General features: G+C 39.3%; 1 protein-coding gene across 8 annotated transcripts in view; it reads left to right on the top strand.

Annotated features, from left to right (window-relative positions):
* TNFAIP8 (TNF alpha induced protein 8) overlaps window positions 1-15,851 on the top strand; it is a 122,536-nt gene extending 106,685 nt beyond the window's left edge. For 7 of the 8 annotated variants that reach the window (XM_033423817.2, XM_012532192.3, XM_049708507.1 and 4 more), the window contains exon 2: window positions 14,137-15,851. In XM_033423817.2, coding sequence (XP_033279708.1) covers window positions 14,137-14,702 — 566 coding nt within the window. In that variant the 3' untranslated portion in view covers window positions 14,703-15,851. Of the gene's footprint in view, window positions 1-12,421; window positions 12,912-14,136 lie in introns of those variants that run through there. The other variant, XM_033423820.2, reaches the window with a different exon arrangement.
* Window positions 15,852-24,137: the final 8,286 nt, after the last annotated feature.

Raw genomic sequence — 24,137 nt, 5'->3', positions numbered from 1 at the left:
TTTGCAAAAAGAGTGAGAGAGAGGATAGAACATTTCTGACAGGGTTAGTCAATAAAGCCTTCAAGGAAGATATATTTGGGAAGGATCATTGAGGAATGGATAGGATTTCACCCAAGATGGCTCCCCCTTGCTTCCTTCAAGTTTCTGCTCGAATGTCACCTTTCCAGAAAGGCCTTCCCTGACTAAAATAGCAGGGATAAAATAGCATAGTCTCCCCCTCACCCCCAGTCTCCTCACTACCCCGCCCCCCAGCAAAAACACACACACTCCCTTTACTTTTTTCTAGCCCCCTGCCACTATTTGACCTGTTTATACACATTGTTTAATGTGTCTTAGGTTTTGTGTCTTAGGTTTCCCTCTACTAGAATCTGTGCTTCTTGAGAGCAGGCATTTTGGTGCTGAGTAAAAAATGTGTTAAGTGAATGAATGAGTGACTGACTGGGAGAAGGCTTTTCTGCTAAAAGTCTGTTTACTGTGTAGCGCTCCAAACTGGTATGGAAAATCCAAGTTCCACTTCTCCCAGGATATTTAGAAATTTGGCAAATTCACCACCTCTCTGAGACTCAGCGAACACATTCTGTAGAAATTAGGGGGAGATTTTGATGCCTGTAACTAAATAACAAGTGTTATGAAAACAAATTATTATTACTCTTAACCTTCCTACCTTTTTACCCAGCAGACCTTCCGTAGACACTCACTGACCATACATAATTTAGGTTTAAATTATTTCTAAAATCCATGGGACTTACACATGCCCTTCTGTTTCTGACATACAGGTAGAATTCTGCGGGGCAGAATTCTAATTCCAAAGAGCCCATAGGAGTTCCGTAGGTTGGCTCTGAAATGTAGTCCCATTTATTTCTTTAAGGCGAAGTCATCCACACAAATGGTTGCCAAACCCAGGAGCTGAATGTAACTGGGTGGTGATGGCCAGGGAGGACCTGTGGTAAACCAGGCAGGGTGTTCTCCTTCTAAAGGCGGCAGCCACAACTTACCTCAAGACCACGGTTGCCGTGTGGGAATGTGGGCCCGTTTTGGTCAGGTCTTATGATTATTAAAAAAAAAAAAAAAAATCAAAAACACAGATTTTTGAGGTTAAATTTTTTAAAACGTGGACCACTAACTCTAAGATGAATACAACACTGTACAGGCCAAACAACGGGGTGTCCAGGTTACAACCTCTACAAGGCATCCTGATCTAAATAAAACAATGGAGGATACCTGAGCATTAAGAGCAGGGAGAAAAGGTTAGAAAGAGGGGTAGAAATCACTTTACAGAGAACCTGAGTGCCACACTGGAGGTAGCCAGCTGTAAGCACACTGGGTTTTCTTTTTTCAAGGTTATCTCCTGGAGTTTTAGAGCTTCAGTGTATCTTGATACTTGGAATGAGATAGTTCACTTTAAGGCCCAGCAGATCCCATCTTACCATTTGCTTACCTTTAATGGGATCTGGCCTCTTAGGGCTTGACATGGCTATAAAATGCTGGACCAGCTTAACCTTTTCATACAGTTATTGTGGAAAGGTTTTGTCAAGAATGTGGGGAGGCTATGCCAGGATGCATATTTGACAGATGCCCAAGCTGAGGCCAAGAAGTCACTGCTCCTAAAATACTCAAACAGATGGCTTTGGGATATTTTCATGAAAAATTCCAGAACATTTGCTGTAGGGATTGAGTTAGCTAAATATGGTCACTTCGCCAAACAAAAGTTGCTGGTCATTCTGTATGTTCTGGCAAAGGACAGGGGAGAAAAGCAGTAGACAAAAAAAAGAAAAGAAAATGCATATTGTCCATGGAGGATAAGTAAATTTATTTGTTAAGCTCTAGATATATGAAATTGAATTGATTTCCTGACACATCTTCATGAATTGCCGGAGAAGATAGTGATAGGTTCCATGGAAGCAGATTAGAGCAGTGGGGTTTGTTTCACTCCATGGTAGCTGGAGGGCAGGTGTTAATGCACTTTGAAGAATAGAGAGATGAATAGAGTGGTACCTTAGTTGTCAAGGATTATAATCAAGTAAGATAAGATAGGAATTTAATTCTCCCACGAGGCAGAAAATACATTAGAAGAGGGAACACTTTATTCTTTTCTTTGGATTTGGGAGATTACGTCCCCGCTGGATTTGGAAAACCTTCTTGGAAGTGGTGGTGTTTAAACTGAGCCTTAAAGGACGAGCAGGACTTTTTCAGGAATGGAGCAGGGTGGACACATAATTTTTATTTTCTTTATTTTTTTTTCTCTTCTCTGATGTGTGAGACCCATCCTCCTTATTTTTTGGTTCAAGGAGTTGCTTTATCTTGGGGAGCAGATAAGCTCTAAAAAGTGGGATTATGCAGCTGGCTCAGGAACATCACAGCATTTGATAGAAAATTCACTTTTCTTACAGAGCAGCCATGCACCATAGTTGGCTGCCATGTACCTCGGCTCTGCCCCTCATTCAGTGCCCTTGGACAAGTCCCTTGACTACTAAGCGTCAGTTCTCTCATCTGCTTCTTCAGGGTTAAATAATAATAAGAGGATGAAAGCAGAACAAACCCTTTCATAAACACATGGAAGTGTTATAGTGCAAATATTTTGCATACTGTGGAGTGCCATGCAAATGTCAGCTCTAATTTGACTGTCTGCTTGTCTTCGTTATAGGGCCAGGAGACCAGACAGGGTGTGTTGACCATCGATGCCAGTTTTAGGGGCTGGTTCGATAATTAAACTGCACTTCAGTGCGTTGGCTTTTAAAGTCTGTTACTGGTTTTCGAAGCCCGGCGTGAATATAAATATTCATCCGGAGCCAGGGCCTCTGGCAGGATGCGAGAACTTAGGGAGTGGAAAAGTGTAGAAAATCGTGGAGCTTGTTTAGAGGATTTTCCTCCACAATCTGGTGGAAGCTTGAATTATATCAACAATGGAAAGGCTTCATGTCCTCAAGAAAATATGTAAATAAACCCAGCTTAATTGAAAAGTCTTCAAGAAAAATATATGGTATCCTAATCCAATGTAATAAATAAGGAAGGGTTCATTTAATTTAAAAAGAAAAAGAATAGTTCACTAAAGTCAGTTTGGTATAAACACATGTAGGATATTTTTATTTAATTTCAAACCCATATGAAGCTTAGTGATAGAATTATTAGGCCCTGTTCAAATTTTGGTTAAAGTATCATTTAAAGAGACTAACTTTTCTATTCTCTTGGAGGCTTTAATATAATAAGCTGTTTTCTGAGAACATTTTCTCTGCATTCTGTGCACAAGCTCACGTCTAGTTTTGGGTGAAAAAAAAATTGACTGGGAAGTTACATCTGTTCACAGGCTACTTAGAGCATGTCTTCATGGCCAAAGTGTGTCTATTGGAAAATTGTAAAGTACAGCATTGTAGGAGTACACCTCAGAGTAGGGGTCCTCCAACTTTACTCTCCCTCAGAACCATCCATCAGGGTGCTTCTTCCAAATGCAGCTTCTTAGACTGCAGTCCTGAGGATTCTGATTCAGTGGGTCTGACAATCTGCATTTCGAAGAAAGCTCCAGGCCCTTCTGATGCACGTGGGCCTTGCCACGGAGAATGCTGCCCAAGTACCTGCTGTATCTGTCCTCTCCCTGCCAGTGCTTTCTCGCAAACTGAGTACCTTTGTAGTAAGTTTTCCTGGGCCTCGACAACAAGCTATACATAGTTTGTGTTTAAAGTTTCTCTAAAAGCCATAGGACCCACATGCATCCTTGGGTTTCTAACATATAGATAGGTACGCTGCCGGGCAGAATTTTTAATCCCTAACTCGCCTGTAGGAATTCTGTAGGTCACCCTGGAATGCAGTCACATTTATTTCTGTAAAGCAGAGTCTTCTTTTTCTTTTAAGGCAACCTCCTGGGTCAGTCTCCACTTGTGAAACCTTCTGCAAACCTAGTTTCCCTCCATCACCCCTTTGAGCAAAATTATCATTCCCTCTCTTTGCTACCGTCACGTTTAGGATTCTGCCAAGCTGTGTGCTCATCTGCCCCGCACCCCAATGCCACATTAAACTGAGTGTCCGGAGAGAACTGGAGAGAAAGGATCGGTTGTTTATCTCTGAAACCACAACATTATAAACACTCAGAAGTTTTGTTGAATGATTCGTGTCTTCAGGTTAATGTCCTCTCTTCTTTCCTCACTCCTGTTTCACAAGTCATGATCACAAGACTCGATCATCCCATACCAGCCGATCTTCTACAATATCTACCTTAAGAATCAGGATGACAACATTAATGACAACAGTAATAATAGTTCATGTTAACTGACGCAATTTTTAAATATCTGGCACTACCCTAAGCACTTTATATGGATTATTCTCATTTAATCTTCATAACAACCTCAGGTATCCTCATTTGCATATGGGGATACTGAGGCACAGAGAGGTTAGGTAATTAGCCCCCGGGACACGGGCACTCAGTGGCAGAACCAGGCTTCTGACCCAGACGGTGTGCCTCTGGAGCCCACGTTCACAGTCACCACATTACCTGGCTTTGCCTGACTCTCTTTGCACAAGACAATTGTGAATCCGTTCCAGAGGATTAGCAAGAACTCAAGTCAGTTTGTTAGCCAATAATTCTCACTGACCTTATCCTACAAACTTGTTAATGGGTCGTCTGAGAAGTTAGGTTGGAAAACTTGGGTAGGTAAAATAAAAATGTTACTTTACTGCACTAATCCTCAAGACCTCTAATATTATTAGTACATTTTTTGCAACTCAAATGGGACCTTTGTATACATCGTTTCCCAAATGTATTTAGCTCGAGGGAATCACCCCTGCCACCCCCTACTTAAGACTCTTAACTTCTTGAAGAATTAGGTTTTTGTTGTTTTTAACATAATTCGGAATAAAAGCTGGCTAGTGCTCTTGTGGGGTTCCCAAGAAATTTCTCGGGTCCTAAATATTTGGGTAACCCTTACTTTTGACCCTTTCTTATTTAGTCTTGAGTGTCTTTAGTGCCTGAGTCGTTAAGTAGTCTTTAGTGACCACTTACATTTACCTGCTGGAACAATCACAGATTTGTTGTCATAGTGTAATTACTGATAGTGCCCTTTTCGAAGGGACCCCATTTGGATGATAAACTCTGCACAATTGCTCTAATCATAACTTCACCCTCCCCCAATTAAATAAAGACTTCTGTTTCATACTTACTACCTTCTCATCACTCCCTGAAGGACTCTTATTGCTACTACATGTATGGGAACAAAGGTAATAGCCATGTGCCTCTGGCATCTCACCATTTTATGTCAGAGTCGTGCAAGGAATTATAGAATTCCATAAACTGGAATTATGCAGTTTATAGTCTCTCATCACTCAAAAGTAGCATTTCTTAAGAATTGCAAGCCTTTAAGACCTCTTCACCTTGCTCAGAATCTATCTATTCATATATATGCTTATCTATGCAGAAGAGACAGCAAATCTGAAAGGATACCAAAAGTCTAAAAATAGTTGTTACCTCTGGGCAGCAGTGGTTGACATCAGTACTGCGTAGTGGTGGCAAAGCTGAGAGAGACTTCTCACTTTAAATATTTACACTCCGGCTTTTGAGTAACGTAAGCATATTATTCTTTTTAATTATATTTTTCAATGTTTTAAAACTATTCTGAGTTTTCCCTGGAAATACAGGCTATTTCAAGCCCAGCTGGGTTGATCTACCTTATGGAATCCATGTCTTTCCTCCAAGGGAGACCTGCTCTCTTTTTTTTTTCTTTTATTTCACTTCACTTAGTCAAATATTATTAGGTCTTCTCATACTTCAAGAGAGAGCTTTTTTTATGCTTGTGTGTTGTAACATAATTCTTAAGAGAATAGCTTGGAATTGGACATATCTGGGATCAAGTTCCTCTCTTCCACTTACTGACTGTATGGCCTTGAGAGAGCAACTTAATTTCTCTGGGCCTCCGTTACTGTATCTGTAAATGGGGATAATGACAACCTCCCTCTTGGGATTGTTGTGAAATTTCAATAAGATAATGCATATTCTAGGCAGTTCTGGGGATAATGTAGTATAAGTTCAAAATATGGTGGCTAGCCAGTGGGTTCTTATGACTGTAAACCTCTCACTCTGAGTAGCCACAAAATTCATTTCTATTCCTGTAACCTCTTTTCTAACATTTACAAGACTGACATTCCGTGGGATCCAACCATACCACTTCATATAAATATCATCAAACTTTCTTCCAATCCTGGTATTAGTGCACCTAGAGGCAGCAGGGATATCTTGTCAGAGTTTATGCCTTTCAGAAAGCAGTCAAGGAGTCAACATGATTCCTGGAGCAAATTAACCAAAAAAAAAAAAAGCAGAGATGGAGTCTAATATGACGTTAAAGGTGTTGAAACTTAGGAAATGACATTTTCAATTTCAAAATCATCACAAAAGTAAGCCACAGGAATGAAAGACACACAGTTGAACCCAAAATCGTGATGAAAAGTTTCTAGAATTCAAGCAACAAAAACAGCCCAAGGTCACACGGGGAAAAGCCTTCATAGTGTTTTCTTTAGGACATAATTCCTCTTGTCTACAAATTTGGAAAATAGAAGATATAAAGAGAAACGAGTAGAAAGAATACAGTGTGTGTAAATATTGGATTTGAATTCCTGCTTCTCTATCTCAAGTGTATTCAATAAGGGAGCAAAACTCAGTGTGCATTTGTGGTCTGTCGTCATGAGCCCAGCACGCTGCTGGGGGTTTTCTGATTTGTAACTCAGTAACTCTCACTTAAGCCATACCACCTTGAAATGATGCCCTACTTAGCAGATGAGAAAACAGATTCAAAGAAATTGAATTGCACCCAGGTCTACAACCCAGGACTCTCGACCTTGATCTTTTGTTTCCGTCCATGCTGTTCTTACTTGGCAGGAAGTCCTGCCTTTGGGTCTCTAGTTCTCTGGGAAGCTTTGGGAAGTCTGGGGGAGAAGCTAGGACTTTATGGAGTAATCTTGTTGGCCTCCATGGACTTTCACTTTGGCTTTATATGTGGCCCACTTCCTTTACATTGTTTCCTCTCTTGCACAGCTTTGTATGGACGCTGATACTGTTTGTCTTTTTGTGGGGTGCTTCAATTCTGTTCTCCTGGGGCCAGTTTTCTCTAGACAAAATACACTTGTGTTACCTATCACAGTCCTTGTGGTACTGAATCTATTGCTAACAACAGATTCAACACCTAAGAAAAAGAGAAATTCCCCGATAAAGGAAATTTTAATATATTTTAGTTTTTTTAATGTCATCACGGAAAGGATCTATAACTCGTTATTCACTAAACCGTGTGAGGTCTTTGTTTTCATACAACCGTCTGGCATTTTGCATTTCTAAGCTCCATGTTACTTCCGGAAGGGGTTGATTAATTTTCACCAAATGTCATTCAGTACCAGAGAACCTCAGAAGGTATTTGAAGTTTAATTTGTTGACTTCTTTAAACAAACCTGTGGAGAAAGCTGTTCAGTGATGGGTATTCTGTGAGATCCTCCTCTGTGCTCCATGTCCATTTATCTTTGCAACCACTCCAAGAGGTGGGGATCATTAGTCCCATCTTGTAGATGGGGAAACTGAGTCTCAGTAATATGCCTGAGCAGTATGGCAGTTCATGGAACCATCAGCTACGGAATATTGGACTTTTATAAGTACACTCTTCTTTTCCAGGACCCTGGGGAAATTAGTTGCTGCAGGAAACATGTACTAGTTCTCACTAAAGGGTTATATAGACTGCAGTTTTGTTTTGGTTTGTTCTGTTTTACTTTATATGGTTTTGATGAAAAAATCGTAATATGTGTTAAAAGGTATGTTTTTAAGAAGATCAACTCATGAGTCTCATAAAAATACAAAAGGGACATGCCGAAGATTTTACTTAACTCGTTAACTAATGAGGAACAGTAAGCTCTTATAATCGTTTCAAAGGAGAATGCCAAGTGTAACACAGGCAGACAAGAAAATGAGGGAGCAATTGCACCTTCACTAGACAGAATTTATTTGTATCTGTGGAAAAGAGCCATTTGCACTACCAGATTTACTTAGAGTTGTGAAATAGCTACGTAAAGAACAAGGAAAGGAGGCTGCAAGGGGGTGCTTTATAATTCCCAGTACTCCATTGAAAACCATCCAGTGATTTTTTTTTTCTTTTTCAGCCCTTTTTAAAGTCACCACCTTCCCTGACATTTGTCTTCTTTAATATGTTGACTTTTTAAATGAGCATGTACTTTTCTGAAGGTGGTAGAAGACACAGAGTGAATGACTTAGCTTGTCCCTGTGATGAGGCATACCATTGGTTTTCAACCACTTGGGGTCAGGAAAATGCATACACACCCAACTTTGCATTCGCCATCAGGTTAAGGACCTTAGATGTATTGATTTTTCTCAAGACTATGTTCTTTTGTGTTAGAGTCTCCATCTGTGACCTGAGGGCGATTGGGGGTTAAGGGTCCCGGCACTTGTCTTTTTCTCTCTGGATAAGATTGCCTCCAGCTTGCTGCCATGGTCATTTCTTCTGGTCCTTCCAGGGTCAGCCCCTCCCGCAGTTTGAATGTCTGCTGCTTCTGCTGATATAGCCCTCTCCCCACCCCTCACTCTCTTTTTCTTTCTTTTTTCTTTTTGGTTTTTTGTTTCTTCTCTATCCTGTTGAATTTCCCACTTTGGAATTTTTGAGTGTGGAGGCTAGTGTCACACATATATCAGCAGTGTCCCAACAATTCCTTGCTTTTCTCCTGGAGCACTACCAAATCCCAATGTAGGGAGGTCAACTCTTAGCTGTTTAACTTCTTGTGACAGTGTTTACTGTTGGTTATGGCTCCATTCTTATCCCCAAAGCTGTCTTTTTACTAAGCCCCATTTAGATTTGGAGTAATTCAAATGCAAGAGAGCTAAGGTTATATATTTGTTTAAAGAACTTTTACTAACAGACCAAAACAGCCAGTCGTGCTCTTCAAATTGTTTTCTTTTCCATCCTTCCTACTACTGGGCCCACTGGATCAAATTTTAACTAGGCAAGAATTAGCAATGACATATATGTGCATCTGTAGTCACCGTTTAAAAGTTCCAAGTATAACAAATTTGATGGGTGAAAAATTATGTATTTGATGGTGAGGTTGTAAAGAAAGTGACTTGAGTACTTCACTATATTAGCATTTTCTTAACTGGGGTAATATTATGGGTAATTCTTGTTAATTTCAGAGAACTATAGTTTTTCATTAATTAATGTCATGAAAAGGTTTTGGGGTTTTTCCCCCTATTCTAAGCACTTTTTTCCTTTTATACAGGGTCATTATAACTTTGACATCAGTGTTTATCTCCAGATTTATAATTGTTGATGCTAAAAGCAGGATTCCCTAAATATCAGTTTGCCTTACAGCAAACATTGCTGAAATGGACTGTTTGATTAACCCAAGAAAGGCGATGTAAAGATGTAGAGGAGGGGCAGTGAGATAAGTAGATGTCAAATAACATTCACACATATTTCTGAAAACAGTCTTAAATGGTTTTGATGTAGTGGTAATCCTTTGTATGTTTTTGATATAAGGTATCATTTTTCATTAGTCAACAGCGTACATGTATATTTTTAAACACAAGTGAATCAGTACTTCCAGCACTTTCTTCTTTGAGAACATCTCCTATTCATACATCTTAGTTGCTTCCTGGGCATACCTTTGGTTATGTGTTTTTCATCATAGATCCAGACAGAGGGAGAGGTGGGCCTGTGTTTAATCTTCCACTGTAGCTCAAGTCAGAACCACTGTACCCTGCTTTTATGCTAAATATTTGTATTACTGTCCTTTGATGTTTTCTCGTTGTACATAATAAATCTTTCCTCTTTATTTTTTTTACATTTGCATTTTTTAAATTATAGTTAATTTACAGTGTTGTGTTAGCTTCAAGTGTACAGTACAATGATTCAGTTATATATATATATATGTCAGATTATTTTCCATTATAGGTTGTTATAAGACATTGAATATAGTTCCCTGTGCTATACAGTAGGTCCTTGTTGTTGATCTCTTTTATACATTGTAGTGTGTATATGTTAATCCCAAGCTCCTAATTTATCTCCCCACCCCATCCCCTCTGGTAACCATAAGTTTATTTTCTATGTCTGTGAGTCTATTTCTGTTTTATAAATAAATTCATTTATATCATTTTTTTTTAGATTCCACATATAAGTGATATCTTATGATATTCATCTTTCTCTGTCTGACTTCACTTAGTATGATAATCTCTAGGTCCATCCATGTTGCTGCAAATGGCAGTGTTTCATTATTTTTATGGTTGAGTAATATTCCATTGTGTACATATACCACATCTTCTCTATCCATTCATCTGTCGATGGACACTTGGATTGCTAAATCTTTCCTCTTTAAAGGAACTGATTTATGACAGTAAGAGAAACCACACTCTGAGGTACACTTCAAAGGAAGAAAACCACATATTTAACCAGGTAAAGCAAATATCTGTTTCTCTAGCTTTTAAAACAAACAAACAAACACCCACATGTGTATTTAGAACTCTCATTTTGCAGGTCAGCATGTTTTCACAGAGAAGTATTTAAGTATAGTGAAGAGAGGGGGGCAGTTGACTCCTGCTTCTGTCAGAAGTGCCGTGTACCAGGCACCCTTGTAGGTCCAGGAGACGACACAGTGAATAAGATTTACAGCTTCTGCTCTCAAAGTGCTTACATTCTATTAAAGGAAGGCAGACAATGAAAATGTTAGCAAATGATGAGGATTTCAGGAACAAGGAAGTGCAATGGTTAGCAAAGAATTTAAGTGAAGCATCATTTTCTAATTTCCATTTTTAAAAACCCTGGCTACTACATTGGAAGCGATTGGAAAGGGGCTTGGACTGGGCTGTTGTCCATGGAGATGGAGGGAATTGGATAGAATTTAGAGAATTGGAGGAAGGTAGGATGGAAAGAACTTGGTAATGGACTGGGTAAGGGAGGGGATGGTATAGTGGACGACTCCCAGGTCTCTGACTTGAGCACAAGGATGGAAGGGATGCTATTAATTAAGATAATAAAGAATGGAGGAGGAGCCCTTTGGGGGCAGGAGGGAATCGAGGATTCAGTTTTGGACATGGTATATTTGCGATGCCTGCAAAATAGCCAAGGAAAAGAAAAACCTTGAGTGCATTTGCAAAATGAGTCCGGAAAGGAGGTCAAGGCTGAGTTATAACTGTGGGAGTCATTGGCACATGGGTGATATCTGAAGCCATGGAAGTGGTTGAGATCACACAGGGGTGAGGACTGTGAAGGAGAAAAACTTGGTCCAGGACTAGCTGTGAGATACACCAGACATTTAATCGATCTAGTGGAGGATGTGGAACTGACAAACAAGCCTGAGCAGGAATGGCCAAAGGCAGTTAATTTGCAAGAAAAAAATAATCATATTTCATGATCACAGACCACACAGTCCTGGCCAGCAGCTCTCAGCCACAGCTCCCAGTTGGCTCTGAAAAAGCCTTCACTAATGCTAGGAAAGAAATCTACTGCATGCATGTCTTCCCTGAGGAGGGGGAGAACGAGTTTCATCCTCATTTTCAAAGATGACTGTACTGGATATAATCCAAAGGATAAGATGAAAGTATGAAGCTGTTGCTGTGTTTCTAGAACAGGGTTTGAAGTTCCTTTGAAACAAACGTGAAAGCCTCAGAGGTCAACGTCTCTGTCCTGGTTTAGTTTGGGTTCCTAGTAAATGGAGAATGATCTTGCTTAGTTGGCAGCCGCCTTTCTCTTGCGAGAAGTTAAAGCGCTACACCATAGAGTTATTTTGTCTTTATGCTTGCAATTACATGGGAAGTTTAGATTTAATAAGAAAACTAGTTTAAAAGACATACGAACTTGCAAGTGCAGCCTTGGAAAAAGGAGCACAGGGGAATCCTTCGAACCCATCTCCCTCTGGTTTCGATTATTTCACAATGTACGGTATCGCCATTTAATAGGCATTGCAGTAAATCCCAGATGGGATGTCTGTAGACGGTGCCACACTCTAATCAATTAAAAACAATAAACTTTCAACTTTATATAAAATAAATTCCTGAAATCCTAGTTGGTTACTGTGTATCTGAAAATTTGGGGGTATCCCTTCCTATATAAATAAGGTTTATTATTTGTAGAGGTCTGTGTCTTAAGTTGAGTCGTGGAAGATGGTCCCTGGTCTTAATATGGTAATATTAATATTAAGTAACTACACGTGTGCCGTTCATTTTGACATAAATTCTTTCGTGTAAAGCCATACACTCTTGCAAACTATTGAAGAGTAGGAATAGAAATGGACTGCTGCTTAAATGATGAAAGTATTAAAAAGCTTGGAAACTCTCTTTGTCAAGTTGGCTATTTCTCGTGCTCTTTCACTTTCCTTTTCTTTCTCAAAATCAATTTCAGTTCTTCTGCAGTTTCAGTTCATGTTTCACAAGTTTAAATATCAGCATTTGTGAGGGCACCATTTCTAGTTCGATCAAGATTTTCTTGCAGGGTGTATGGCCGTGTACAGTTCTGAATGACATCCTGGTCATTAGGAATCACTTGGCGGCTACCTGTACCATATACCATGAGCTACTTTGGCCCAAATTTCAAATCTGACATGGCAGTTCCACATTGAGGGAGTTAATCTCTTATGTACCTTCCCAGCCTGGATTTGGGAGCGGCTACCTTTTTGTTTTCTAATGTTGCCAACCTGTCCAAACTAGAAATAATTTCGTAATTATTTCTAATAATATCAGTGATGCCCTGACTCATTCCTACATATCTGTATTTTTAAGCCTTTCATCTTTCATTACTGAATGACTGCTTTCCAACACCCAGGCACCTAGGAGAAGAGGGAGAAAGCACAGTTGTAGTGAAGCAGTATACGCAGAGTGGGAGAGGATTTTGGAGAAAAACTAAACTTGGTTTAGGGAATGAACATTTATTGAGCATCTTCACTGACTGGCTGTAAGTTAAGAGCATCACGTAGGGTCTCATTAATATTTAATATATACAGCTCTTATTTTTTGTGTCTTAAATCTCTAATTAAATTATGAAAATTTAATCAGTGAGTTCAAAAGTGAACTCTAAGCATCTGCTTTTTCAAAGTATGTTGTTCATGTGGCACGTTTCATTAGTTCATACAGTAGGGTTTTTTTTCTCAAATCGTAGAAAAATTTAAAGGTCACAATGGCCATTCATTAGAAATAGCAAGTGACAATAAGCTCTCCAAGGAATATTTCTTTCCAACACTCAGCTTCGGGGAGTTGAAATTCAGGGTGGTTAGGTTGATCAAACTGGTAAATGCTGACCAATGTCTTGGGAAATTTGACTTTTTGCAAATTTTGGACTATAAAGCAGGGCTTTCCTTTTGATTAGCTTCCATGAATTTGTCAATTTACTCAATATCACGGCTTTGTCATTTATTCCTCTTACATTTAAATGGGTTTCTATAAATCATTCTTGGTTACTGTTGCTCAGAGAACTATTGTAGAGTTGATTTTATATTCCTTATGTAATTCTTATAAAATTAAAACTAGGGAAAAATAACAGAAAAACTTACTGCCTCTTGAGACATACTATCTTTATAATCAGAGCCCTTTAACTCGTTTTTTGTTTTTTTTAACTTGTTTTTTTTAATTTTAGCATTTTTAAAAATTTTATTGGAGTATAGTTGATTTACAGTGTTAGTTCCAGGTGTGCAGCAAAGTGACTCAGTTATACATAGACATATATTAATTCCTTTTCAGATTTTTTTCCCATATTATTATGGAATACTGAGTAGAGTTCCCTGTGCTATACAGTGGGTCCTTGTTGGTTATCTATTTTATATATAGTGGGGTGTATATGTTAATCCCAAGCTCCTGATTTATCCCTCCCCCACCCCCAGAGTCCTTAAACTGCTAAACAATGTATTGGCTACAAAGCAGAAGGTGTAAAACACTTGAATTGCCAAAAAACCTTAAAGATTATGCACAACCACCCATTAATTTCACCAATGAGAACCTAATTCCCCAAAATGTAGGAAAATTATTTTAGTTCTTTTCTGAACAGAAACTAATGTCAGTAGATGGGAGGCAAACCGTAGAGTGGGAAAATGGGAAGGAAAATACTCCTTCCAATGAGATTTTTAATTTGCTTCTCTTGCTGATATTTACTGAATTTTTATCCTCCTCCTCCCCTTTGTTTTTAGTGGCCACAGATGTCTTTAATTCCAAAAACCTGGCCGTTCAGGCACAAAAGAAGATCTTGGGTAAAATGGCGTCCAAATCCGTCGCTACCACCTTAATCGATGACACGAGCAGCGAAGTGCTGGATGAGCTCTACAGGGTGACCAAGGAGTACACCCAGAACAAGAAGGAGGCAGAGAAGATCATCAAAAACCTCATCAAAACAGTCATCAAGCTGGCCATTCTTTACAGGAATAATCAGTTTAACCAAGATGAGCTGGCACTGATGGAGAAATTCAAGAAGAAAGTTCATCAACTTGCTATGACCGTGGTCAGTTTCCATCAGGTGGATTTCACCTTTGACCGGAATGTGTTATCCAGGCTGTTAAATGAGTGTAGAGAGATGCTCCACCAGGTCATCCAGCGTCACCTCACCGCCAAGTCACATGGACGGGTTAATAATGTCTTTGATCATTTTTCAGATTGTGATTTCTTGGCTGCCTTGTATAATCCCTTCGGAAGTTTTAAACCCCACTTACAAAAACTGTGTGATGGCATCAACAAAATGTTAGATGAAGAGAACATATGAGCATGTGAGTTGAGATTGTGACTGCTCGTGATTTATTTGAAGATGGAGCACTGCTGATTTATGAAGAAAAAAAATAATGTTTTAAAGATTACACATATTTCAGAAAGACTTTGCCCAATTCAGTTGTCAGACATTAATGCTAATGTTTTATGAGGCTTGTTTTATTTGAAGCAAAGCATATTGCCAAATATTCTGGTAAAAAGCTTCCCAGCGGTTAGCAGATCATGGGAAGATGTATGGTTGCGTGATGCAAATATAGAGTTATATAAAGAAAGATACGTGTGGCTCCAAACCTCAAGACATCTTTTTTAGGGCAGTTGTTATGTTGGTGGCACATTGGATATTTCTGTCATGTACAGAATTGTGTATTTTGATTCACCTTTATTCCTTACTATGTATGTGTACCTCTTTTAAAAAGCCAAGAGCTCTCTCTTACTGTCATTTCTCCTTTTGAAACAATTCCATTTTCACGTTTACCTTTTGTTAAAAAATCTTTTGTTAAAGACTTTGTCACTGACATTCAAGAATTCCATCTTAATTAAGAATTAAGATTCAAGAATTAAGGCAGTCACATTGAACCTTCAGAAAAATAGAAAACTGCTTCTCTGAAATCAATATTGTAGAAACCAATTGTATTTGACATTATGAATAATGTCTAACATAAGACTATGCTTCTGGAATCGAGTCCTGTTTTTCAGTACCAACAGTAATACTTCCCAAAACATGAAAATTCCCCAAAATGGCATACCATTGCCTTGAAATGCTTGCTGAGGGCTTAACTTATGTCATCTTGAAAATGTGCTGATGGAATCTCCATTTTTCATACCTGTTTTAAATGTAAGAGACAAAGAGGAAATCTAGATCATTCCCGATATTGGGACAATAAAAAGTAAGTGGTTTTAAGAATGATAAAACAATCTTTACGTTAGAGACGAGCCCATCAGAATAATTTAATTTAGGGGGATGAAAGGCAAAAGGGAAGACAGGATATTGCCAGAAGAACATGGGAATGAAAATGAATGCATTTCAATGTTTAGTAAGGTTTGATAGGTAAATAAAGAATGTCACTTTTTTATTTAACTGATAAGGTTTTTGCTATTTTGTTATTTGCTATTTTGATGAGTAAACCAAAGAATATTTGCATTCCAAGCAGTTTGTGTGTTGTTTCTATATAATTTTATGTGTGAATGATAAAGTAAGCATTTGCTTATTTTGTAAAAAAAAAAAGAAAAGAAAAGAAACCTGCTGGCCAACTGTATCACCTAGGAAATAACAGACTCAGTCACCAGTGTTAAATGTTTGCAATGTCACTCTGTCTGTGATTTAGTGTACTCTTTTGCCTGTCTCCCAGAATACTGATGTTAAAATGATAGCTCACCAGGAAAGGCCCTACAACTAAATATTCCAGAGGTTGAGATCTTCTTTAACCCACTACAGCCTAAAGGAGGTGGTAACTTTCTCTGGGACCCTCATGTGCTTATCTGAGTCAAGCAGCAGAGGCAAAGAGTATCTCCCTGTTTGATATTAAATCCTGACACCAGGACTTGAACTGAAATTACTATCTTCACTTCCCAGGGCCGGTAGGTGACCACTGTAAGTTAGCAATAGCATAGTGATTGCAGAATTGATCTGTCTAGCTTCAGAGCCTGCTAAATAGCTTCTAAATTTAGTTTAGCAGCCTTTCTTGACCAGCTCTGCTTTCCTCACTTGGGAAAACCTAACCTGTGTTCTGTGGAAGCTACTGATCTGGTGCATTCTACTCTACCAGATTCCCTCAGCAGAGGGAGTGCGGAAAACAGTGCTCGGGCAGTTGGTGGGTGCTTCTTGCTCATCTCTAGCTATAGACAGGACCAACCAGAGAGAGAGGACCTAGGGATAAACTTAGATCAGTCTGGGCCCTTTTGGATCATAGAGTTGTGCCTTCAGACTAGCAGTCAGATGTGCATGGGGGAGGGGAAGGGCAGTCCTTAATTTCACACAGAAGGAAGGCAGTGAGGAATATCCTGAAGGAGGAAAGCCTATTTGCTTCCCTCTCTCAGCATCATCTTCTGGAGGGAACCCATCTCCTCCCCAAACCTGTACCTGGAAGGCATGCCTCAGAAGGATCAGTGACAGTCTTGATCAGCAAGTTCATTTCTGATGCAACAGGACTCCCCTTGTGCATGAATTTATTTGGGGTGGAAAGCTGGAAAGAATGCACATGTGCTTAGGATAGATAATTTTGAGCCAAGTTCACAGTCATTTTAGGGTCTTATGAAAAAATGAGTCTTTAAAAAAATCATGAATTGTATTATAATTGGTTTTTAAAATTTTTTGATGATGGCTTCTCTGCAAACATTATGAGTTAATATAATAGGTGAGTGATAATACTAGTGTTAACAACTGACATTACAGAGTAGATATTATGTGCCAGGCACAGTAACTCATTTAATCGCCGCCACAACCTTCACCGTTTTACAGATGAGGAAACTAAGGCAAGAGAAATTAGGGAATTTGCTTGAGGTCACATAGCACTTGTGTCAAAACCAGGATATTAAGAAAAGCTTATTTACATTTAATGATGGTATATATAAAAGCAATTCTAGAAACATCGTTAGTTCAGAGAAGAGTGGGCAGTGTGCTTCTGAAATGGATTTTCACATAGTGGCATTTTAGAAGGTATTTAAATCACACAGGTCTGAGCTGTTCTCTAAAGATCTGGGTATGGTTTTATACAAAGACATCTTATGAAGTTTTCAACATGGCTCCTAATTTGGGGGCATCTCATGGCTCAAATTTCTGTCCCTTCTGGAACTTCAATTCAAGGTGTTCCCAATTAATGATGACTTTGAACACTGACCCCTGCAGTACAGTGTGCCTCTCCCCCCGGGTGGTCTTTCTGTGGATGCACAAGGCGCTCTGTGTGCACGCAACCAAGACAAGCAGAAGTTCACCACTTCTCCAGTTCCCCAGAAAAGGCATGGCATCGATTTAAAACTTCAACATTATTTTCCAGGTTTAGAGGCTGGAAATACCTGAGTAAGTAAGTTTAAAAATAGTCTTGTGTTTTTCTGCTTATTAGACCTTTCATATAGAACTCAAAATTAGTTTAAAAGAACAAGTGTTAGGAACTTTAATGGTACAGAAATAATGCATTTTTTTTTGGTGTTGTATATCAGTATCACTTATTCATAATTACCTGGAAAGTTCTTTTTCTCCCACCATCTTAATACTTAAAAAAACAGAAAACTTAAACTTTCTGGTGGGTTCCTCCCCACTAAAGGATTAAAATAACACTTTTTGTGCTCTGTACATATCAATTGGATTTTTACTGAGAATTTTAATTTATCCTTGAGATACTTGATGAAAGCACCTAAGTTATAATTTAGCATACTGACCTTGACAAATAATAAATGGAAGATGAGTGTGCCTATCCCTATGATGAAATATTTGTAATAAAAAGTTAAGTGCTATTTAATTGCTAGGAAATGAAAATATCCTCATAAAACAAAATTAGCATGTTAATAGTATGTATAATATTTTTACATTTTTAGCCAATCTTGCATTTCCAAACTGGCATTATCTAAATTAGTTGAGCTTTGCAATATTTGAAAAATCACTGTTTTACTTGGTCTATTGCATTCATGGATGTAAAGCTTCTATGTAATTTGTTAAACTCAAAGCAGGTTTTAGTACTCAGTGCTGTTTATGACAGATAAAATTTTGTCCTAGCTCTGAAATAATTTTCCTTACTGTGATTCAATTAAAGTCTTTATAGAAACCCCCTAATAAAATTACTGAGGCACTAACCAGAAAAATGAGTTAACTTTTTCCTTCTAAAATAGGACAGTAGGGACTTCCCTAGTGGCACAGTAGTTAAGAATCTGCCTGCCAATGCAGGGAACACAGGTTTGAGCCGTGGTCTGGGAAGATCCCACATGCTGCGGAGCACCTGAGCCAGGGCGCCACAACTACTGAGCCCATGAACCACAACTACTGAGCCCATACACCACAACTACTGAAGCCCGTGCACCTAGAGCCCATGCTCTGTAACAAGAGAAGCCACGGCAATGAGGAGTGTGCCCACTGCAATGAAGAGTAGCTCCTCGCTTGCCACAACTAGAGAAAGCCCGTGTGGAGCAACAAAGACCTAATGCAGCCAAAAATAAATAAATAAATAAATTTTAAAAATATAAAATAAAATACGACAGTAGGAATATATGTAGGAGCTTATAATCACATATCACTCTCATGGCAAACTATTGAAAATCCATTTTCTCTTTTACTGAGGTGTCCTGATGGTTACTTGTGTGTGCCCAGAGCCAGAAAGACACTTTTATCTCAGTGAATTTCCCAAAATGGAAATATTTTTGTGTAATATTGATTCATGTCTGTCTAGCCAAAGATGTGTTTTCCATCTAGCAAGGAACATCAGCCCCGAGTTATAGAGGATAAACCTCTCCAAAGACATCCTGTCTGCTGAGCCCTGAAAAAGGATACAGACAGACAAGTCAGCCAGCGTTCACAGTTAAGAGAAAAACATCTGTGCCTTGGAAAATGTTCTCAAGTACAGAGCATTGTGCTCTGTGTCCACCAAATTTCCATGCAGTCTTTGTAAGAGTAGCCAGCCAATGGATAAGGCCCCTCATCTTCCTTCATGGGTGGTCAAGGAAATTCTCTGCCTTCCCCAGGAGCAGCTGCATAATTGTTATTTCTGCCTCGTGGAATAAGGTGGCTGATAAGGCACTTGGGGTTTGTTCTTAACAGAAGGAAAGAATATTTGATTTTTTAAAGTATGTGTTTTGATTCGCAGAATGATCCAAAACAATATACTTCTTTGTACTTTGGTTTTTCCATTTAAAAGCTTACAGATGGATGAAGTCATTTAAAACTGCCTGATGTGAGGTTTAAACACAAGGCATGGAAGTGAAAACTCTTGAGTTTACTTACCTAGATGGTCACCATTATCTGGGATGATTGACGTTTTATAACAAGCCCAGGTTCCATTTTCCTGGAAGTGGGCTTTTATCAGACGAGCAAGAGCCCGTCCTAAGTGACTTGTCAGCTCTCTTTTAATACCACTTGTTTTGCCTGTTTTCAAGCAAATTACAAATATGTATAAGACATTTAATGTCCTAGAAGAGGACTTGCTGATGATTCGATAAAAGTGCCAGCATTATTACTGTTCCCTAATCATATGGATTTTTGTGTTCTCATGACCAAGGAGGCACATTTTTAGCTTGCTGAAATAGTCACTGGAGAATGTGCAGTGAAATCCATGAGTGGAAATGTCCCATAGTATTTTCAAACACTGTGTGTCAGTAGCTTGGCATCTTTTCCTCTTGGGGACTCACTTGAGGGTGGCCAGGGGGAGCCCAGCAGCCGTACATAGGGTGCGCGCTGGAGCAGCTGAAACAGTGTTTCCAGTTCCTTGTCTGCCAGGAGGCTCTCGTGCCTTATCTCTAAAGTTTGGATAAAATCAACTACCTTACAGACTCATTTTAAGGATAAAATTAAACAAAACATGAAGGGCTTTGAAACCTCCTGAAGACTATTCCTGTGTGAGGTATTGTTTACCTAAGCTATGAAAATAAGCCTGAACCCAAAATAAAATGAACAGTAGACTTCTGCAGCCTGAGAGAATTTTATTAAATCCTAGTCCCCTTTAAAAATTGTTTCTTGCTTTAAATTTAGAAAATTGTTTGGGGTTGAGTAATAGTTTCTGACAGTTACTTATGTATGATCTCTTAGCCAATTAAATTCTGAATCTCTTCAATTATTTTATCATTCCTGCTGGTTTTAGTTATCTAGTGCTACCTAACAAGCCACCCCGAAGTGTCGTGGTTTAAAACAATAACTATTTTGTTATGGTTCTGTCAGTTGACCGGACTTGACTGGGCAGTCGCCTTTGTTGGGGTGTTATGTGGCTGCAGTCAGATGGTGGCTGGGACTGATGTCTTCCAGAGATTTGACTGTGCCCCTGAAGGGTCTGGGCCTCTCCTCTTGCTGGGGTCTCTACTTACTGTTACTCAGGGCATCCCTAAGAGCAGGGGCAGAAGTTTCCAGGCCTTCTTCAGGCATATGCCCAGAAGAGGCATAGTGTCACTTCTGCCTCATTCTACTGGTTTAAGCAAGTTACAGGCTATGTGTAGGATCCTCAGGACTGCCTTCAGGTCTGAAGCTTCTCTGGAAGGAGAGAACTCCGAAAAGCAATTATACTCACAGTTAAGATTTACTACAGTGAAAGGTTACAGATTAAAATCAGCAAAAGAAACAGGAGCATAGAGCAGAGTCCAAGAGAAACCAGGTGCAAGCTTCCAGCTGTCCTGTGCCAGTAGAGTTTTACAGATAACACTTAATTGTTTCAGCAATGATGTGTGATAGCACATACAAAGTGTGGCCAACCAGGGAAGCTGACCTGAGCCTTGTTGTTCAGGGTTTTTATTAAGGGTCCGTCACATAAGCATGGAATGCCCATGTGACTGACCTTAGTTACTCAGTCTCCCTTTCCTCCAGAGGTCAAACTGGTACAGGTTGGTCCAGAGTCCCAGGTGAATAAAAACATGTGTTTACCATAAATCACAGTTAATATAAACTATCTGGTTGTGGCTTAAGCCCCTAGATATACAAAGGCACTCTTATCAGATAGAATATACCAAGGTCTTAGAGATTATCTCCCAGGATCTAGTCAAAGGTCAGTCCTTTCTTTGGAAAGTTCAGGGTTTGACCATCCCAAGCCCCCTGAGTTATCCCTTTATTGCATGCAGGCCCAGTTCTGATTTAGTCTAGAAAGGACTACACAAGGGCACAAATTCTAGGATGAATGGCTTTGGGGGCCCATCTTTGGAGATGAGGTGCCGTATCATTATTTTCCCCTCATGGCTCCAGAAGAGACACCAGTATACTTAAGGAGTCTGGAGTTCTTCATGGAATAGTTTGTTTTAACTGCAAACTGAACATGTATATGCATTTATATACATTTTTATTTATAAACATTATATACTTTTATATGTATATATAATGAAATAATATTATGAAATGGGCTGACCTCTTAATAACAACATTCTTGTCCATGTGAAGATGTGAGTCCCATCTATGCCCAATAAATTAATCCTTTCCATTTAAGAACCACACAACAACACCTGGTTCCTGTACCTGAGGAGTCACTGAGTAGTGGCACACTGACAATGCACAGGTAAGTTACTAAATTGGTATTCCCAGGATGAGGGGGTGTCCAAGGCTTTGTTAGCTTCACATAGGCTTTCTGGCTTTAAAATGCATGCTTTAAAAGCAATAAGCTCAAAGTACTGTCAGATTTCTCTTTCAAAATCAATGGTAAGTGTGTGTGTGTGTGTGTGTGTGTGTGTGTGTGTGTGTGTGTGTGTGTATAGGTAAAAGAAAAATGTTTACAGGCCAAATTTTTTTCATGCAAAATAAAAATGATTGTAAATGAGTCTGTGGCAAAATATTGAGTACGAACTATACTGAGGGGAAGAATCTAAGAGAAAACTAAGAAGTAATATTTTAATTTACATTTAATTAATATTTTAATTCTTGGGAGTATCTGAGAAATAGCAACAGGAACGATTTTTTTTTAAACTTTATTGACGTATAGTTGATGTACAGTGTTGTGTTAATTTCTGCTGTACTGCAAAATCATTCAGTTATACACATAAATATTCTTTTTCATATACTTTTCCATTATGGTTTATCCCAGGATATTGAATAGAGTTCCCTGTGCTATACAGTAGGACCTTGTTGTTTATTCATTCTATATATAATGGTTTGCATCTGCTAATCCCAAACTCCCACTCCTTCCCTCCTCCACTCCCCTCCCCCTTGGCAACCATGAGTCTGTTCTCAATGTCTGTTTCTGTTTCATCTGTGTCATATTTTAGATTCCACATATAAGTGGTATATGATGTTTGTCTCTCTCTGACTTCATTTAGTATGATAATCTCTAGGTCCATCCACGTTGCTGCAAACGGCATTATTTCATTCTTTTTTATGGCTGAGTAGTATTCCATCGTATATATGTACCACATCTTTATCCATTCATCTGTCTGTAGACATTAGGTTGTTTTCATGCCTTGGCTATTGTAAATAGTGCTGCTATGGAGAGGAAAGGAAATAGAAGAGGAAAGAATTTTTAAATCATTTTTCTTTCAGAAATAGATTGCAGGTCAGCTTGCAAAGCTAGATAAACTCTGGTTTCATATCTTTGTCCTCAGTGAGGTATATCTGTGACCCCTGAGGCCTCAGGCCACGACACAGAAATACGTGATTGAACTGACCCAGGGAGAATGGCCCTTCCACGTTTCTTTCCAGCCACACCACTGAGCCAGGTCTCACTGGGTCCTGCCCAACATTTGGTTCTGTCTGCTCACTTGTCACTAATCATTAACAAAGTCTGAGGGCTTCCCTGGTGGCGCAATGGTTGAGAATCCACCTGCCAGTGCAGGGGACACATGTTCGAGCCCTGGTCTGGGAAAATCCCACATGCCGTGGAGCAACTAAGCCCGTGTGCCACAACTACTGAGCCTGCGCTCTAGAGCTACTGAGCCCACGTGCCACAACTACTGAAGCCCGAGCGCCTAGAGCCCGTGCTCCACAACAAGAGAATCCACCGCAATGAGAAGCCTGTGCACCGCAACGAAGAGTAGCCCCCGCTCACTGCAACTAGTGAAAGCCAGCACACAGCAACGAAGACCCAATGCAGCCAAAAATAAATTAATAAATAAAATAAATTAAAAAAACAAAGTCTGAGTCTTGGAGACAAAGCATTAACAAACAGCATGTCCTCTTACCAGCAAAGGAATGGAGCAGGCCCAGGAATACAGCCTGAGGATGAAGCCTACCTAGTATGGGGTTTAGACCGTGACTGTGTTTCATCTCCAGTGGCTTTCCCTGTGGCTCTAGACAAGATAGGGGTCTTTTCCTTTTCACTGGGTTACATTCAGAACATGATAGGATTTTTAAATTTCTCCTGATTACAAAAAAATGGTCTTTTGAAGTTTTAGTTTGTTTCCTCTATCTCTTGACTAACCATGCAATTTCAACCAAGAATAAATAATATGTAAACATGACTGATGGCTTAAAAACCTATTCTTTGTTTTGAACTATGTTCTAAAAGTTTGGCTTTTATTAATTAGCAGGCCAAGAAGGAAGATGGCCTCTCTAATCTCCATTAAAGTTGCGTTTGCCACACTTTCTTCTCCCAGACTTTAAGAGCAGCAATCCCACTGATAGGACGTTGGTTCTTGTTCCTTTTAGCTTCAGGGAAAGGAAAGCTGCCATCTTGGTGAGAAGCTCTGACTTCCTGGTCGCTGTCAGTAGAAAATGAGTTCAGAATCTGAGACAGCCTAAGCTTTTCAATCGTTTTCCAATGGTGATTTCAAAACAGGTGTTAACCCTAACAGCTTACCTTTAATTCTTCTGGTTGGGTCTCATAACATT

This window comes from Orcinus orca, chromosome 3 (genome assembly GCF_937001465.1).
Source record: "Orcinus orca chromosome 3, mOrcOrc1.1, whole genome shotgun sequence".
Taxonomy (NCBI): Eukaryota; Metazoa; Chordata; class Mammalia; order Artiodactyla; family Delphinidae; genus Orcinus; species Orcinus orca.
Note: the sequence above shows the minus strand (reverse complement) of the source record. Positions and strands in the feature narration are given on the sequence as shown.